The sequence below is a fragment of the Oreochromis niloticus genome, linkage group LG20 (genome assembly GCF_001858045.2).
Source record: "Oreochromis niloticus isolate F11D_XX linkage group LG20, O_niloticus_UMD_NMBU, whole genome shotgun sequence".
Lineage (NCBI taxonomy): Eukaryota > Metazoa > Chordata > Actinopteri > Cichliformes > Cichlidae > Oreochromis > Oreochromis niloticus.
In genome coordinates this window covers 15,798,347-15,816,864 of record NC_031984.2, presented here as the reverse complement: position 1 = coordinate 15,816,864, position 18,518 = coordinate 15,798,347, and the positions used below count along the sequence as shown (strand labels likewise).

General features: G+C 39.6%; 2 protein-coding genes across 3 annotated transcripts in view; one reads left to right on the top strand and one right to left on the bottom strand.

Moving 5' to 3' along the window:
* zbtb46 (zinc finger and BTB domain containing 46) overlaps nt 1–4,488 on the top strand; it is a 60,096-nt gene extending 55,608 nt beyond the window's left edge. Inside the window, exon 7 of the mRNA XM_025901962.1 lies at nt 84–4,488. Within this exon, the coding sequence (XP_025757747.1) occupies nt 84–524 (441 nt within the window). The 3' untranslated portion in view covers nt 525–4,488. The remainder of the gene's footprint in view (nt 1–83) is intronic.
* A 228-nt stretch (nt 4,489–4,716) lies between these two features.
* Nucleotides 4,717–18,518, bottom strand: part of slc2a4rg (SLC2A4 regulator) — a 41,350-nt gene continuing 27,548 nt past the window's right edge. The window contains exons 6-9 of one of the 2 annotated variants that reach the window (XM_003438876.5): nt 17,241–17,514; nt 16,093–16,233; nt 12,991–13,118; nt 4,717–11,839 (exon numbers count right to left, since the gene is read on the bottom strand). In XM_003438876.5, the coding sequence (XP_003438924.1) occupies nt 11,728–11,839; nt 12,991–13,118; nt 16,093–16,233; nt 17,241–17,514 (655 nt within the window). In that variant the 3' untranslated portion in view covers nt 4,717–11,727. The remainder of the gene's footprint in view (nt 11,840–12,990; nt 13,119–16,092; nt 16,234–17,240; nt 17,515–18,518) is intronic. The other variant, XM_005448800.4, reaches the window with a different exon arrangement.

The following is an 18,518-nucleotide window of genomic DNA, read 5'->3' as shown; positions in this document are numbered from 1 at the left end:
ACCCTTTAACTTTGGTGCAGGTTTTTGCTCTTCCACTTGGAATTTAAAAATTTTGCAAAAATGTTGTTGTTTCCATCCCACAGGTCCACAGCAAAGACAAGAAGTACGTGTGTAAAGTCTGCAGCCGAGTCTTCATGTCAGCAGCCAGTGTTGGAATCAAGCATGGCTCCCGCCGCCACGGCGTCTGCGCTGATTGCTCTGGCAGAGGCATGGCCGCACTCCTGGACCACAATGGTGAGGTGGGTGGCGATATCTCTCCGGAGGAGGAGCTGTATCCTGGCGACCGTTTCCACGATGACCAAGCAGAGTGTGATGGAGATGGAGAAGGGGAGGAGGAGATGATGGTCGAAGGGGACGGAGAGATGCTGGGAGAAGGGGAGGAAGACAGAGGGAAGTGGAAGGACTCAGGGATGACCGCTGAGACGCACGGAACGCTGGACAATGAGAAAGAGGAGAGTGACTCCTCGGCACAGGAGGGGGAGCAGCAGAATGGGAGCGAGAAGGACTTTGCCTGGATCTCATAGAGTCTGTCCGGCTCCTGTTAGTGGCCCATCGACCGATCTCTGAAGATCTTTTGCGATCTCTCAGGCAGAATCCTCTGCTCTCTTTACCCATTCGTCCCACTTGGGACAGGCCTTCCTTTGAGTGGAAATGCTGTAGGGTGATGCGCGACAATGATCTAATACCATTACGAGTAACACTCAAACGCACACATACCGACATACACACACTTTTACCACACACACACGCACACACACACGCACGCTCTTCTCAACCTTGACTGCCATAGTAGAGGAAGAGATGGCTCAGTGCAAGGCTTTTTCTGCTTACCTCCTTTACTTCTGATGCAGTGTTTTTGTGTTATTTTTCTCGAGGGTTCAGGCCAGAGTCCAGTAGTTTTCTACTCTGTCAAAACAGGAATCAACGGCGGCGCTGCCAAGGACATGGCCAACGCCAGACTGCTATGTATGTTTGCCATCACAATCATCATGGAAATCAAGGATCACTGACAGTGTAGGGAAATAGCCAGGAGGAAGGCTGTCTTGGTCTTATAACTATGACTATAATGCTTCTGGGAAAAGTGTCTCCCTATGAGTGAAGGGGGGGTCTAAATCTATTGCAAAGCTACGTGTGTCAGAGGACCGGGCAGCCCAATGGCACATTGTTGAGTCCTACTGCCACAGACTTGCACTTTAATGACAACTGACTCCTATCAATACCCTGAACCCGTGGTTTACATTTTTGATCTGATCTTTACTTACCTAAACAACTCGGTGACCGCACCTACCTTTAAGGATATACTTTATGTCCTCTTGACTGTTATCACGAAATAGAAATCACTGAATCTTTGTGCAGATTGCTGTTTATATAGCCTATGCCTTTCAGTGGGGTCCTTAATCTTTTCTTCACTTAAGTTTACCGCCTGGTTTCTATTGATCCATTCCGAGAAATACTGGAGTTTTGAGAAATGTACATAAAGTTTTGTTTTGTTTTTGGGGTTTTTTTGGTGGAAATTTAAAAGGGGACTGTAGGCTGTGCGAGACAGAGAGAGAGAGAGAGACCGAAAGATGCTTTTTAGCGTTTCAGCCGTCTCCACCCACAGAGTGGACATCAGTTTCTGCTTCCTGTTTTTAAAATCAATTCAAGCACACAGTGGATGCTCTACACTAATAACTCTTTCCTTCTCTCTCGCTTTCTCTGGTGCAGATTCTCTCACACTGGAGGTTGTGACGATAGGACCTGAGAGCTAAGTCTCTCACACTTAAGGAGGAGCTGCCTTTGTGTAAATTTTTTTGGGTTTGTTCATTTGCCGTGTGCGCGTGCGTGCGTGTGTTTTAAGTCAGTCATGTAACTCCACTTGCTGGAATCAGAATATGCAGACTCTTTCCACGATTCTTTTGCTGATATGCTTTCTCCGGCTTTGCAAGGTTAAAAAACAGAAGAATTGCAGAATTGTGCTTGAAATTCAGAGTTAGCTATTTGCAGAGAGTGTAATTTTACTTTGTTTTGTTTGACAGCTATTTATTGAGAAAACTGTTTATTTGTGGATTCCTAATTTTCAGAAGTCCTTCCCTTGCTCTCGCCCTCTCTGTACGTGTTGAGTGGAACAGGATGGCTGCTTGTATGCAAGGATGAGTGTCCAGTGTCCAAAAGATATTCTATATTCAGTTCTTAAGATTATTTCCATGTTTTGTTTTGTTTTTTAGTTTGTTTGTTTTCAGCAAAGTTGACAATTCAAGTGAGTCAGATGACATGTCTTATTATTATGAATATCAGAACTATGATTACTTGTTGTTGATGTTACTATTATTAATTATTATTAAGTGCTGGATGCTAAGCTTTATTGTGTGTTCTTTTTTTTTGATATTTTATATCTTGTATAAGAAAAAAAAAAGCTTTTATACTTTGCCTTGTTGTGGACAGCAAGCCATGGGGCTTTTATCAATCTTTTATTGTGCCAGTTTACGCTTTCTCTGTCGTATTTGCTTTTATTTTTATTTTCATTTCTTTTTTTTACCAAGGGGGAAAAACACATTCACTGTCAAACATCTCTGTTAGATATTGATTGAAACATGTATTCAGCACATGCTTTTGCATCACTAATGTACACTAATTGATTAATATCGAACCAAAAACAATCTAGTAATTTGTATACATAAAGTGCTTTTGTTTCACGGTCTGTGTGTGCAGGTGCTTCTGGATTTATTGTTGTGGTAAACAGTTTCCTTGTTGGGTTGTTTTTATTTTTTTGAACCTGTCACTATTTGTCACAGTTTGGAAAAAAAAAAGTGCACGTTATGGTATTGTTGTGAATATGAAGGGCTGTGTGAAAGGACCAGCTAGCTTTTGAAGGCCGCATCTTAAAACCAGGCTGATTCTTTTTTTTCTTTTCTGGCTACTACTGTGTCTCACGCCTTCGATGACACGCAATCAAGTAGAAATGCAGTGTGCAGACGAAACACGTCTATCAGACAGTAGAGCGTTGAGTCCACATGCTGTATTCCTACATGACCCTAGTTCATTTACATAAAGGGAAAGAGTGCTGCAGTAGTAACTCTGGGAAACATTTTGTTGCCAGTGCTGGTCGCACACATTTGGCCTCTTCTGTAGGTGCCATGGACTGCACTTCCCATCAGCCCCTGCTGAGAGACTCTCAGTACAGTGAGATTTGTGATGCTTTCTTTATGTCTGACAGATGTCTTTATTTTATTTGCATTATTTATTGTGCTTTTGTTTGACCCATTTATCAAACAGTTGTACTTTTCTGGGGTGGAAAAAAAAAGAAGAAAGACAATGGGGTAGAATATGTTTATGAATGTCAATGGTGGGTGTGGAAGGAGCCCATAATCGGTGGCAAATCTCTGTCCTGTGGTGCTGTTTTGGCCCCTGAGAGGCATCTGGATGTATGCGTGACTCCCCCGGCCCCTGCGCTCTTCTCACGATCTGTACTGTACGTCTTCTTCCTCATTCTGGGTTGTACTTCAGGAAAACGTCTGCCATCAACCCCTCAATATGTGCCTCAATGACATTTCACCTGTGTGCTTGCGAGAGTGTTTGTTTCCAAGAGACGACTGAATATTTGTAACTCAATGGATAGAGATTATCGAGATGCGACCGATCAGATTAGAGGGCCAAAACGTTCGAGGATTTTGAAAACTTCAAAGAGACAAATCATGATGGGCGACCAGATTCTCCTTCCCACCGTGTGTTGATGACCTTTTGTGCCCTGATTCTGTGGTCTTAACTGCATGCCTATGTTCATTTTGTCATACCAAAGCGGCATCTTCGGCATCTGCACACAACTGTCTCATTCCACACGATGCAAAACTGGAACTTTTTTGCTCTATTGCAGATGAATATGGGTATTCTTAGACATGTACAAATTGCAATCCTCATTTAGCCTGTATAGCTTGATTCACACGTGCAAATCATGAAGCCATAGATATGGGTATATCTATATTATACTATATTTCAAAATTGGCGCTTTTTACTTTAGATTTTGTTCTTCTACTAAGAGTGATGTGTGTATACCTTCATATATATAAATTTATATTACTATTATATATTATTTATTTTCTCCCTCAAGTTTCAGAGGGTCTCTGATTTGTAAAAGGTCGCACTTGAAGCTTGAGGTTTGTTTATTTTCATTGGGAATATTGTTCAATATGATGCTGACTTTATATTATCATAATCCTGTGTTTGTAACAAAATGTGCTAAATAATCAAAAAAAACCTGTCCTGTTTTTACACCTGTTTTGTTTTGGGCAGATTTTAAGTGCTCTTGTGCTGATATTTTTTTGGTTGATAGTACTGATCACAAAACATTTTTACAGTCAACCATGAGCCTCCTGTTTTGATGTTGGGACAGGCCCGCCAGCCGTCCAAGCCTCTTTCTAATTCATGTTTAGTGGAAGAATTAGCTTGACTATTATTTGCAAAAACCAATCAGTCTCAATAAATTTTGAAATTGCTGCTGTAAAGAAGTGACCAGTGTGTGCTGTGCCTTTTGTTTTCATGAACACAGCTGATAGCAATGGTGCTGTCACACCACCTGTTGTCCACAAGGGGGAGGAATACACAAGTCAAAAGACAGCCGAGGTAGCAAAAGCAGAAGGAATGAATCTATTCTGTTGCCTTTGAAAGACTGCTCATCATAAACTTACACTTCGATAGTCACACTCATCTTCATATACACAAATGAACCCGATGACAAAGCTGCTTCCATTTAGGTTTTATTTTCCTTTCTGTCACATTACATCACAAAGATCACATTATCAACATCATACATGTTTCATCCATCTTTCCAAGCTCTCGTCATAAGCTTGACATTCACACAAATACTCCTTGAGTGCACCACTCCTCAGAAAGTGCTTCCTCCATGTGCGTGGGACTGCTGATGAGGACCAGAGGCCAAGCCCACACACAGGAGAAATCTTGCCCTCCAGTGAAGACCCAAGACTGACGTCAAGTTTCCCACAAAATGCTCTTAGCACTGTGTTTGTGTGTGTTACGGGCTGCAATGAGCATTTTTTACATCTGGTGAAAAACAGACTACATCAGCCTTGGGTTACTGGATACTTGGAGGGGAAATCTAACACATAAAACCCTTCAGTGTTGTATCTCCTAACAAAAAAAAAAAGAAAAAAAAAGGGGGAAAAATGAGCAATACTAGACATGCAAAATAACCTCAAACTCAACCAGACGATGAATCAATCAATCAGTCAATCAATCAATCAAGAGAGAAATAAAAAGCAAAGGTTGGTTTTTATGCCAGCCAGCGTAAGGCTCAGTAAAAACACGAGATGGTATGGGGGGAAAAAAAAGGTCATCGGATGAGAGAAGTGACAGACGGGATAAACGCCCAGACAAACAATACAGCACAGTAGTAGAAGAAGCAGAGAACTGTGTAGAGCTGCCATTGCAATGCATTACATTTGATTTGGAAGGAGATCTATTGGCTTTGCTGCTGCTGGTTTACATACGACATTCACAAAAGCACCACATCAATTTTGACGTAATTGAAAAAAAAAAAGAACAAAAAAAAGAACAAAACAACAACAAAACAAAGGCTTTCTGATGCACATTTCAAGGGTTTAGTTTAGCTTAATATACTGGGTAAAGGCTTGGGTGTGACCACAATAAAGCTGGACAGGACAAGAACAGGAAGTGTGAAAAGTGATCGGGGAAATCGCTGTAGTAAAAAGGAAGTGGAAAGGATTTTTTTTTGTGTGTTTTGTTTGTTTTTAAGTGAGCAGTTGGAAGACACTAAAAGCATGCCGTCTATTGGAATGTGCAAGGCAGGATCAAAAATGTCCATGGTGCCCCATGACGAAGGTTATCCTGCCTAACAAAAAACTTAACATCAAACCCACAAACAACACCTCTGACAATGATAACCACACATATTCAGAAAAACAAAAAAATGCCAGGGTAAAAGAACAGCAACGGTGTGAACGTCACCAAAAAGCAAGTTAGTTCTTGTTCCATTGTAAAGCGTCTCATTGCACAAAATAGGATAGTAAAGCAATACTGCAAGGTCGTGCCATTTTATATGATTTAGCACTGCGGCAACAGCTGTCTGTGGGTGTTAAAGATTTGGATACCAAAAATCAGGACATGTTAAAGGTTCACTACAGGCAGTAAAAACTAGCCAGCAACTATTTCAACAACAACAACAAAAAAAAGACTTTATACTTTTTTTTATAGGTTTTACATTCAACATGTTTTGTTTTTCTCCCCTTTGCCTCTAAGCTACAATATACATTGAATCTGTTCACTATAGCTTCTCAAACAACTTTAAAAATGAAAGAAAAACATTCTGTACTGTAAAAAAAATTCCTTTTCATTTGACAGTTACAACAAACAAAAGAAAAGCGATATATGAAAAAAAACAACAACCTCACGGTTCTCTTTATGTTGCATATGTACAAGAAAGCCCTGAAAATGCAAAAAACCATCTATATCGTCACTGCTTTCCATCTACTGCAAATGTGCACACCCACAAACGGTCAACTTCAATCTCTATCTCTCATTATGTAGCTGAAAAGGGGTAACGGCTGATCTTGTCACCACAAATGTTCTCTTGTCTAAGATCTGTAACACAAGAGCAATTTTGTACCCATGTTTTTACCCAAGATTCACTCAAAGAACAAAACTCCAAATAAAACAAGTCTAGGGACTTACCCTCACAGCCCAGTTTAGTGCAACTTAAGAAAAAACAAAAAACCTGCCTCTGTGGCAGGCAGAGGGTCATACTAGCTTAACATGTGCTAAAAGTCCCATTCTCTGCCAGCTAAAGCGCTGGCCTGTAACCCCCGCTGGTGGAATCTGAAAGTGCTTGCACTGTGGATGGGGAGGAGAGAGAGAGTGAGAGAGAGAGAGAAAGAGCTAAAATGGGGTGCATTTGACACTAACCCAAAGCTCAACCAAGGATACAAAATAAAAAAGTGGTATCCAGCACTAATAACATATGTACATGTTACTTTTTTCAGCAAAATGTAAAGAAGCAGGAACTTGTTTTTAAGTAAAGGAAGCACAAGGCTGAGCTTTGTGGATAAAAAGTTTGAGTATTGTGAAAAGAAACTCCAGGCAATAAAACACTGTAAAGCATTTGTTATCAAGCTGATAATGTGTAGCTACTGGCTAAAACTGGTGTTTTCCCATCACTGAGACAAGGCTGGTGCTGCGTTCATCCCTTGGCACTCTTCCAAGGAAAGGCAAAGTGACTACCGAGTACCTCACTGTACTTCCAGTACCACGCTCCTAAAGCTGGCAGCACTGCCGTGTTTAGTACAACAACTCTGACACAGAGTGCAAGACACTGACTCTCAGGATCACGTGCTAATAATGGGGAACCGCAGAGGTTCGCGACCCCTGCCCCTGACACCCCATTTATTCCATCAGGCAGTGACGATACCCCTCCCACCCACGACCCCACCCAAAACAAAATACCCCTTTCACTTAAAAAGTTTCGTATATAAAATTTTCAGTTATAAAAACACGTCTTTGCACAGTGCAACCTAGTGCAACTTGATTAGTTCAGCATATCTTTTCCTTTTTGTGTTCTCTTCATTGGCACTTGGTGAAACGGTTAAATTTCTGACTTTAGAGGCCTGCTGACCTAGCTTATGTGAGATGCCACTGGAGTAATGCTTTATCGGGAGGAATTTTTTTTTTCTCTTAAAAGGTGGGGAAATTAATGTTCAATAACAACAATAAGTGCTTGTGTGTGTTTAATGCTTGAAGGGGGAAGTGCTACCATACACAGTGGGGGAAATTATTATTTGAGTCCTTGCTGTATTTACAAGTTTGCTCACTTACAAAGAAATAAACAGTGGCTAATATTTAAGGGAGAATACCAACCAACCAAAAAAAAAACAAAAAAACCCCCCCAAAACAAAAAATCCCCCCCAAAAAAACCAACATTACATAAACATCATAAATTTATTTGCAATCAGTGAGTGCAATAAACATCTCCTACAACCCAGCCAGAGTTCTGGCTCCAACAGATTGGCTAGTTAGAGATACTCCTTTATCTCCACTGATTGGCTGCACTAGACCTGCACTAGGCTGGAATGAGCTACAAGACCATCAGTAGGAAGGTTGGTGAGAAAGTGACAACTGCTGGTGTGAATGTTGGGAAATGGAAGAAATACAAAATGACTAAATCGCCCTCAGTCTGGAGCTCCTTGCAGGATCCTGCCTCACAGCATGAAGATGATCATGAAAAAGGTGGTGGATTAGCCCAAAACTACACGTCAAGAGTTTATTAATGATCTGAAGACAGTTGGGATCACAGTCACCAAGAATACCATTGGTAACACACTAGTAAGCTGTAATAGACTGAAATGTTGCAGCACCTACAAGGTCCCCCTGCTCATGTAGGCACATGTACAGACCCATCTGAAGTTTGCCAGTGAACATCTAAGTGATTCAGAGCAGGCTTTGGAGAAAGTGCTGCAGTGAGGCATCATGTTTGGAGGAACAGAAATGCTGAGTATCACTCAAAGAAAACCAATCCCCACAGTCAGAGGTGGAAACATTAAACATTATGCTTTGGGGCTGTCTTTCTCCTAAGAGCACAGGGCAACTTCACCGCATTAAAGGGGCCAATGGACGAGGCTGTGTACTGTAAAATCTTGGAAGAGAGCCTCCATCAGTCAGCCAGAACACTGAACATGGCTCGTGGATGAGTCTTGCAGCATGACAATGACCCAAAATATACCGCCAAGGCAACAAATGAATGGAGTGGCCTAGCTAGTCTCCAGACCTCAGTCCTAGAGAAAATCTGTGGAGGGAACTGAAGCTGAAACTGAGCTTTAAAGTGCCAAACAGAGGCTGAGAAAACTGAATGAATTTAGAGTTTCTGTAAAGAGGAGTGATCCAAAATCTCTCCTGAGATGTGTTCAAACCTGGTGACCAACTACAAGTAACCTCTTACTGCTGTGCTTGTCAACAAGGGTTTGTCCATCAAGTACTAAGTCATGTTTTACATGCAAACTTTTATGTAATGTGGTTTACATAAAAGTTTGCATGTAAACTTTTGTTGTTGTTGGGTGTTTTTGGTTGATATTCTTTCTTTTTAATTACATTAAAATGTAATTACCATAAAAACTAGTTTATTTCTTTGTAAGTGAGTGAACTCCAAAACTCAGGAGATAAAATAATTGTTTCTCTCACTCTAAGGTGGCATCAGCCAACAGCAGCAGCACATGCGACTCTGCGATGACAAAGGACAGCACAGGTGTTTCTATGGCGACAGATGTCTGAAGTCATCCTGCACCTCAGTCAAGGAGACTGCTCAAAGATGGCATTCTCATACAGAGGACAGGCACTCTGTTTGTCATACATTTCTACTGAGATCAGGTAACGGCAGTGTCGCTTAGAGAGTCGGGGGCATGCTGCAGAGCTGCATATAAAATCTGCTAAAAATAAACACAAAGTTGAATCTCAAAAAAAAGAAAAAGGAAAAAAATATACATCCGTTTTATCTGTCTCTGAGAGAAACATAGTTACCCGTTAAAAGTTTTTTCTTCTTAATGGAGTTGGGTTGTATCAGAATTAGCAGTCCAAAGAATAGATATTACAAACTGCACAGAAGATCCAGCAACACTTTCAACAGTCACATCGGTCAAAAAGTAAAGCTATTCTACATACTACAAGGGCTCATGGCGCCTTACTTTCAGACTTTACCTTCTTTTCTGTGACCTTTGAAAATAGGTGAAGTTTTGCCAGAAATCTTTATTTTGTCACTAAGAATGTCAGTACTTTTATTTGGCTCAATGGTTAATGAGAAGTATCTTTAGAAGATTATCTTTCATCTCAGTCATTTAAATCTAAAAACCACCTCAGCCAGCTCTGAGGAACTTGATGAGATGTACACTATGAATGGGGGAAGGGGAATAAGCGTAAATAATAATGCACTCTTAAAAATTGTTCCTGATTTTTTTTTTTTTTAAATAATATCAAAAAGAGATCACTACATAGACTACTCATGTCATTTATTTGTCAATTACAAGTGCTTTTTGCCCTTGAAGTTCACAATTTAAAGCTAGTTAACCTTTAAACAGGGACGAACGAAAAAATATCTTGTTTTTATTTTGCTCTCTGTTGCTTATTTGAGATAAATGGGATTTTAAGACGTAACCATTTATTTTAAATTTCCAGTTGTGATGTAAAACATCCTTAAAAGGATTAGGTTGAGGGGAAAAAACGAACAATAAAGAATTTAACCTTCTAAAAATCTACCACTTATATTTAATCTAAAGCATGGAAACCTTGGCCTCTCTTTTACTCTTATAGGCCTAATCTGAAAAGTAAGACTTCATTTTGGTAAAATATTGCTACATTAATTGTTTACATAAATCAGTCAATCTACAAAAACCCTGCCCTGCACTGACTTGACTTAATCCTGCTTATTTATTTCCAAATGTTACACCAGAGCAAAAGATAATTTCAGATGTATGAAATTAACTCTGGTGTGCAATGCTGGTTAATGCTAACTATTCCAAATATGGCAGAGTGAGTAACCTGTCCACTCAAAACTGTAAGAAAATGAATTAGAACGCCTGATCGTCATCATCAGGTGGCAATCAAGTCAGATAATAAGTCAGACTGTAAGTTAAAGTTTCAAAGGGCAGTTCTCATTCACGTATCGTTGTGGTAAACAATCTCTTTAAGAGCATCAGCTGTTAGAAGAGAAAACTATCAGCCTTTCAGCCTCAACTAAACCACAAAGCAAGACAGATGATAATCAATCCTGCAACTCTGCCAATTGCACAGTGAGTCTACTTGTTGCGTCAGCAACTCATTGCTGAAAATAAACTACACAGTATAAGAAACAGATGTCCACTTTTTTTGTTACCGTGATACTTTAAAAGAAGGTGCATATTTCTAAAAGTAGAGAGAAGAACAGAGGGAAATACATATCTTGAAAACATTTTGGTGCATCACAGGAAATATTTTTGTACCACTTAGTGTGAAGGGTTTTTGTGCAGCTTTGCAAAACAAATATAGCTGTTTGGCTACTCTGAATCTGCGTAACAAACTAGTTGTTTCATACTGGACAACACGCATTTCGACATGCAGTCAGCCAGACTGCTGAAGACAGAGATGGTAGAGCTTACGCCAAAAATGCTGGCTGTAAGTGAACAGGCTTTTTGCACCTGGTAGGTTTGGAGTCCCTTAAACAGTGACACTGAGAAACAGATATGCTACAGAGGTCTTACAAAGCACATCAGGTGTTAACCCATGATCCGACTCAAAAACAGTAGCTTGCATGATGCTCTTCTGATAAACAACAGAGCATACCCAAAAGCTTATTTGTAGTCTTTAAACAATGCCTTGAGTTGAAGCAATTTGAAAACAAAAACTCAAATCAGAAGGCTTATAATCGAATTTAAATGTTTCTTTTTTTCCTTAACTCAACAGAGTGAAAATGTTTCAGTCTTAGAACAAAGTATCCAAACCTGCATTAAAGATTTCTTTTTTTCCCCTCTCTCTCGAGAAGTTTTTTTTTAAATGTTTGTTTTGAAGCATCAGTTTTGTTTTGTCTTTGTGTTTGGAAACGGAAAAGAGTGAAGGCGAAACCCCCTGCTGGGCTGGAGGAAGCAGTGCTGAGAACTCCATTGTGAAGAGACTCCCCTTATTTCCTCAGTGGAAGTGTCCACCTCGCTGTCGCTCCTAGCGGGGAAGAGCTCATATCGCAGACCGAGGAAGGGGACTTTATTAGTCGGTGAATCTCTGACAGGCCTTTTTCCAACGACAGGCTGTGCACCACATGTCTCTCTTCTCCATGCCGTACACCTTTCGGCACTTCTTCGCCTCCCCACGGGGTTTCCTTGGTAACAGCAGATGTGACAGCATAAGGACATGCACATAGACATCCAGACATACACATGGGCAAACGGCATACATTTACGAACAATGTGCTTAAAGGTGAGTAGGTATAGTATCTCTCTTTTAAATAATTCAGTATAAATGTGATTCAGTACAAGAACACCATTTTTGAAGAGGCCGATATTATCATAACTATACACATATAATATCTGACATGGTTCAGCACCTTGAAGAGTAACGCAGGCTTCAGCCCAATAACATCACACTGGTACAAATGTAATCACATTCACATTTCAGAAAGTATATTAGTGCAAGCAGCTATAGTTTTATTCATTTAACCTACTGTGACCCACTGAAAAGATAATAGCTTTGTAGCTACAATAGCCACAATTTTTCATTTTAGTTCCCAGCTTGAGGAGTTTGCATGGACTTCCTGCAGACTCCTCTAAGGGAACTAATGGAAAGTGTGTTGAAAGCATAGACAATTAAAAAAGGTGGACGTAGCTACCATGACGTCACCAACTGGTTTCTGAAGTCCAGTTTTACACCCTCGAAATGAGCGTTTCTCACCATCTGACAAGGACGGGCATGTCTAACTGTGAAACCATGTGCTTTCTCAGCTATTGACTTGTGTTTTACAAGTTGTTAGCTAATGACTACGCAGTTTCATACCATTTCATTTTCCCATAGAGTTCTATAGAACCATAAGTCTTTTAGCAACCACAGCTTTCGCCATCTGGAGGCCTTTAGATAGAACGCAGGTTTAATTTTTATAACCCAGATGCTACGTACATGTTTTTTACTGTATATATTTGTAAGCAAAAGTAAGAAAAAAATGCAAAAGAAAGAAAAGATTTCACATTTGATACCAAATGCTGAATCTGCAAACACAGAGAGAAAGAGCCAGTCATTTACACTCCCATCCAGACCTATAGCCAATTTATAACACCTTTAGAACACACACACACACACACACACACACACACACACACACACACACACACACACACACACACACACACTGCACACAGAAAAGCACCAGATGACCAACAGTTTAAAATCCAAAACGTTCTTCCTATGAAGCAAAAGTACTTTTAGTACTTTGACTCAACCAGACTTAATCAGCACTCAAAGTAAATTGTGGATGCATACCTGGCTCCTTGTGTTGATTTAGGCGATGGCGTAATCAGTGGATGGTTCTTGTTAACAGTGGTGTGTGCGCTAGGTGCTGGCTGCCGCTTTTCTCCAATGCTAACTGTACGAACATGAGTTGTAGCCCCCTGTAAAAGAGTCATAAGTCAGTTGCTCAATATCATACTGACACAGAGAAGACCAGCTTCATCAAGAGAAATGATCAGTTATCAAATACTGATTGAACAGACACATGAGGTTTATGCAATTACAACCACATAATGATGACAGCTGAAATACAGAAAGACACAACCTTGATTTTTCTGCCCGTCTTAATGAACTACAGTACCTTAGTGTAGCACAAGACCACACCGTGTCACTCCTGTTAGTTAATAATAGGACAAAAAAGAACAACTGGATAACACAAGATTTGAACAATGTCAGCTGGTCTGATGATTGCCAATTTCTGCTGCCTGCAGATTAGTGCTGGGCGATATGGAAAAAAATATTTATCACAATATGAATTATTTTATATCACGATAACGATATATATCACGATATACCACCTGACCTGTGGTCATCTGGAAAGTATGCAGTCTTTAAACAGCGAGTGGAGAGGGTGCAGTCTTTGTTTTGAGTTACTGTAAAGCATGTCGCAAATCCGGGTGAACATAAAGCAGCACCATGTTGCAAAACAACAAGACAGAGTTTCTTTGCAAAAAATGTCAATTTTTTATACTTTATTTTCTCTTGCATAAAGTTAAGAGTATGTATAGTGAGAAGACAACATTAATATATTTGCACAGGCTATTTAACCCTTTAAGACCTACCATAGAACCAAGTAGGCCAGAGCTTATCTTTAAATTTATTTATTTTGAGTGTCTTCATAGTTTTATTTTTGAGATACACAAATTTTTATATACTACAGGAAAAATGAAAATAAATAAATGCAAATTTGCAAAAACACAGCATGTGCATCAAAATAAAGTATTTACAGCAGTGTAATTTGACTTCTAAGCATCCCAGAAACGATACAGAAGAACATAAAGTCAAACATGACTTTTAAAAACACCAACATAGACTTTGAAGCTTAAAAAACTACATTTTCCGGGAAAATGACGTCACTTCCGGTTTCGGACACGTAATGGCGGACATGCGATAGTTCGCGCTGAGTTATATTCCAATGTAGGAAGTGTTATGAACAGCTGATCGGATCGGCAATATTTTTGTTTCTGGAATATTATGTTTTTGTTGCTGCAAGTCTGGAATATTATGTTTTTGTTGCTGCAAGTCTGGAATATTATGTTTTTGTTGCTGGAAGTGCTTTTTATGCAATTTTTGCAAAGCTATATGTGGAAGGAAACCGTGACCTAGGGCAAGCTAGTGGAATAAGATGTAAGTACAACTCCTCCGGTTTCATATGCAAAAAAACACATTATTGCGCTACCTTATGTGGTTACAGTTCTACAGGGATTTAAAAATAGTTAGGGAAAACGGAGTTTGCCTGCTCCGACCGGTTTTAAAGGGTTAATGATATATTTTATGTAATAATTTGTAAAATTCGGGTTAGAAACGATAGAAACGATAGAAGACAAATGGCACGATAGACACTTTTCTATCGTCCACACGATATATATCGTCATATCGCCCAGCACTACTGCAAATCGTAGAGTCCGATTTTGGCTTAAACAGCATGAAAGCATGCTGCCTTCTATAACTGGACTCCTAAGAAACTTTTTAAAATTCATCATTTCAACAAAGCCTTCAACCTCTAGACTTTTTGTTTATTTATACTCTTTTGTAAAGTGTCCTGGGTTTCTTTACAGGTGCTATACAAATCTAAATTATTAATATTAATATTACATCAACAGTTCAGGTTGCTACTGATGGTGTAATGGTGTGTTGCTATACTTGCTCAGGACACTTTGGGTTCCATAGTATCAAACTAATCATAACTAAAACAGCGTGACATGAGTATTGCTGAGTATTGTTTTCTGATCACGTCCATCTCTTCAGGATTCTGGTGAACCAATTCTATCATGACTGCTTCCAGTAAGATAATGCTGGTTTCTTAAACAGGACAGTGAGTTCTTTGTATTCAAAGGGCCTCCACAGTCATCAGATCTCAATCCAATAGAGGTAGTGGGATATGGTGGAGATTCACATCATGGATGTGCAGCCAACAAATCTGCAGCAACCGTAGGATGCCATCATGTCAATATGCACTAAAATCTCACAGGGATGTTTCCATCACCTCATTGAATCTATGCCATAAAAAACTAGGCAGTTCTGCAGACAAAAGAGAACAACGCAGTACTAGCAAGGCGTACCTAATAAAGTGGCAGGTGAACATACTGTTCAGTGGTCTGAGCACCCTTTGGCAAATTACATATATTTCTGAAGTGAAAAGTAAAAATAGCAGTCTTTTCTTTGCATTTTAATGCAGAATTAATGTTCATTTCATATACTAAAAAAAAAATAAAAATCAAAAGACAAAAACAAAATACCAATCTAAAAAGTAATTTTTTATGTCTACGTTTCTCACTGTTTTTGATTACTAAGAGCAACAAGATCACCTTGTGGAGCGATGTACTGTGCAACAACTATAAAACATACACAGGTTTATCACAAATATACAAATGACATTGAAATTTTGCATTTGTGTGGTTCAGACACTGGCACGAGCATGACTTAAAAGTTCTCTGCAAAACAACCGTGAGAAAACAGAGGAAACTGCCTTTCCATAATTACTCTGCTCCTTCTTCCAGCTCCAATTTTTCCTACCAGTGGGAAAGCTACCACTATCTACAGTGGAAAACAAAAGAACTCTTTTGCTGGTTGTGTAATCGAGCCTTCATTCAAAGTGGTGGTAAACTCTGTTGGTATCATGTTATAGCCATTGCACTGAGCAAACAAATTGTATTAGATAATGATAATTTGAAACCAACAGACTTGTAAACTGCTTTAGGTACAGAAACAAAGACTGACACTTCTCTGTATAAAAGAACATAGCGTAAAGAAGCAAGGATGGGAAAAACAAAAAAGTGAAAAAAGCTTCCATGAAAAGAGCAGTGGAGAAGTTAAGATGAAGTTAAAAGGGTTGTGAGATAAAGCCTCACTCACCGGGATGCCTTTAAAAATGACAGGAGGGGACTGCCACGACACACTGATGCCATTGCCAGTCCCAGTTCCAGGCCCGATCCCATTACCACTGCCTATCCCAGCCAGCTCAGGACCCACTGGGATACTCACTGGAGCGGTGGCCTGGAACATGGACAGCCACCCCACATAGCCAGGAGAAGACACAACAGAAACGAGAAGGGACGGGAAATGAGCAAAGAGAAACAGAAAATAAGAGATCAGAGAGGGAATAGGTTGTATAAATTAGAAAGGAAGGCATATCTTCAGCTTTCAATCTGAAAGGTGCCTTAAACTAAATACTGATTACAAATGTACAACAAAACTGCTAATATTTTTTAATTCACACAAATAAAAAGATTTGAGTGAAGATTTTAGTTAACCAAAACTGGCAGGCACTTGCAAAATATTGCACAAACGGCAGTATAAAGAATAGCAGGAAGAGTATGAAGTTAGGATAAATAAAAGAGTACGCATACAGTACAATACAGAGAAAATGAAGTAGTCCTATTCAGTTTCTTTGCATAAAAGAAACATCGCAGTTTCTTTTATATGTGTATTCGGTTGTCATAGCAACTAAAAGTGTGATCCTACCTGATGCCAATTAAAAGGACTGAATTCTGTGAATTCCTAAAGTATTTAAACTTTAACCAAACTTCCAGCTGACACCATGTAATTTTACTTTCAAGGGCGGGTCAATAGAAACGGCGCATAGACAGGCAAGGAAGGCCAATGAGAAGAGGTTTAAGAAGGCATAGACACCTAAAATACACAGGAGTAAAACTTTTCTGATATCAAAATGACCAAAAACTGGATTCGGACTTCATTCTTCATTTGAACTTCTGTCAATATTTGCCAGAAAGTTTTGATTCTCTCCTTGTTACATACTCCCACACTGGCGGAGGAGCTAAGTAACTCACCCTGGCCTCTTTATTTTTTCATTTGTTTGTTTTCCCTGATTTCAAAAACTGCCTCTGCACATTCCACATATTAGAATACTGAATCCTGGATTAGTAACATGCCAAATGTTTAATGTTTTGTCTTGGTTTTTTTTGTTGTTGTTGTTTGTTTGTTTGTTTTGAATGCAGCTTAAGCTATTCTGTGTGTCTTGTCTTGCGCTGAATGTGAATTACCTGGTAGGCATGGTCAGTGCGGATGTGGCAGAGTGTGGAGGGAGCTGACTGACTGAGCAGTGAAGGGGCGTGGCACTGCGAACCATTCATGTTGATGTGCTTGGAGTGAGGGACATCGGTGAGCGGTGGAGGGAAGATAGGCGGCGGACCGGCTGTGGTTGGGGAGGTGGGTGTGAGGTTGGACAAGCCCTCCGTGAGGCTGTCCATGTTGACCTCAATCTCTGAGTAGTAGAAGTCCTCTTCTCCATCACTGTAGTCAGAGTCACTGCTTCGTCTACAAGGGAAGGTTACATATTCACGATTTAAAATAAACATTTAAATTGGTTTTTAAGATAAACTGTAAACATACAAGTGATAATGATAAGAAACCACAAACAGGCTCTCAATACATTATGACGGAATCAAGATAGACATCTATAAACATGGATAGACAAGTTGTTGATTATAACAAAAAAAGTGTACTCTCTCCAACAGAAGGGGGCAGTATAACCCAGTGTGCTACAAAGGTCCTTAAACATACAAGCTGGGAATTAAACTAGCAAAAACAAAAACTAAGTACAACGCCCACAAGACAAAATAATCCTTCGAGTAACAGTGTCTCTTTCTCTTAACTTAGAATTGCATAAAGGTATGAAATCACTTTCAAGCCTTCTGGGAGTGATTTCTGATTACCCAAGGCGTACCTGCTGCACAGCAAAAACAGCCACAGCATGACTCATCATTGCCAGTTGACCATATATAATGTAATGTGATGTCTTGCAAAAGAAACAACATCTCCATGCACTGTAATAAATAATGGGTTAAGCTGTGAAGAATTGGTCTTAACTGGGCAATGCACAGCTGCAGTCATAATTATTCACCTTCATAAACTTGTGATGTGAATACTATTTATACAACATTTTTCCTTTTGTAATATTCACATAACCTTTTATGTGCCCTTTGCTTAAGAATGTAGAATCTTCCTTCAAGCACTGCCTTTTTTCGTGTAATCAGTTTAGTCTTTCTATCTTTTGAGACAGATCATTTATCTTTGCTATACTTGGTTGTCGGCTTAAAAACCTGTATTTTAAGGATTTATATCTGCTCAGCAGGTCTAAATCCCCTAAAAAAAATCTTATTTTTGAGCAGTTAGAAATTCTTACCAGAAAATGAAAATGTTTAACTTGTAAACCTTTGCATACGCTCCATGGCTGAATGGTTTTTGATAGCAAATGTGCCTGTGAGCACCTGTGCAGATGCACAGTAATTCAATAGCCCAGTTGGACACCATCCAAACTG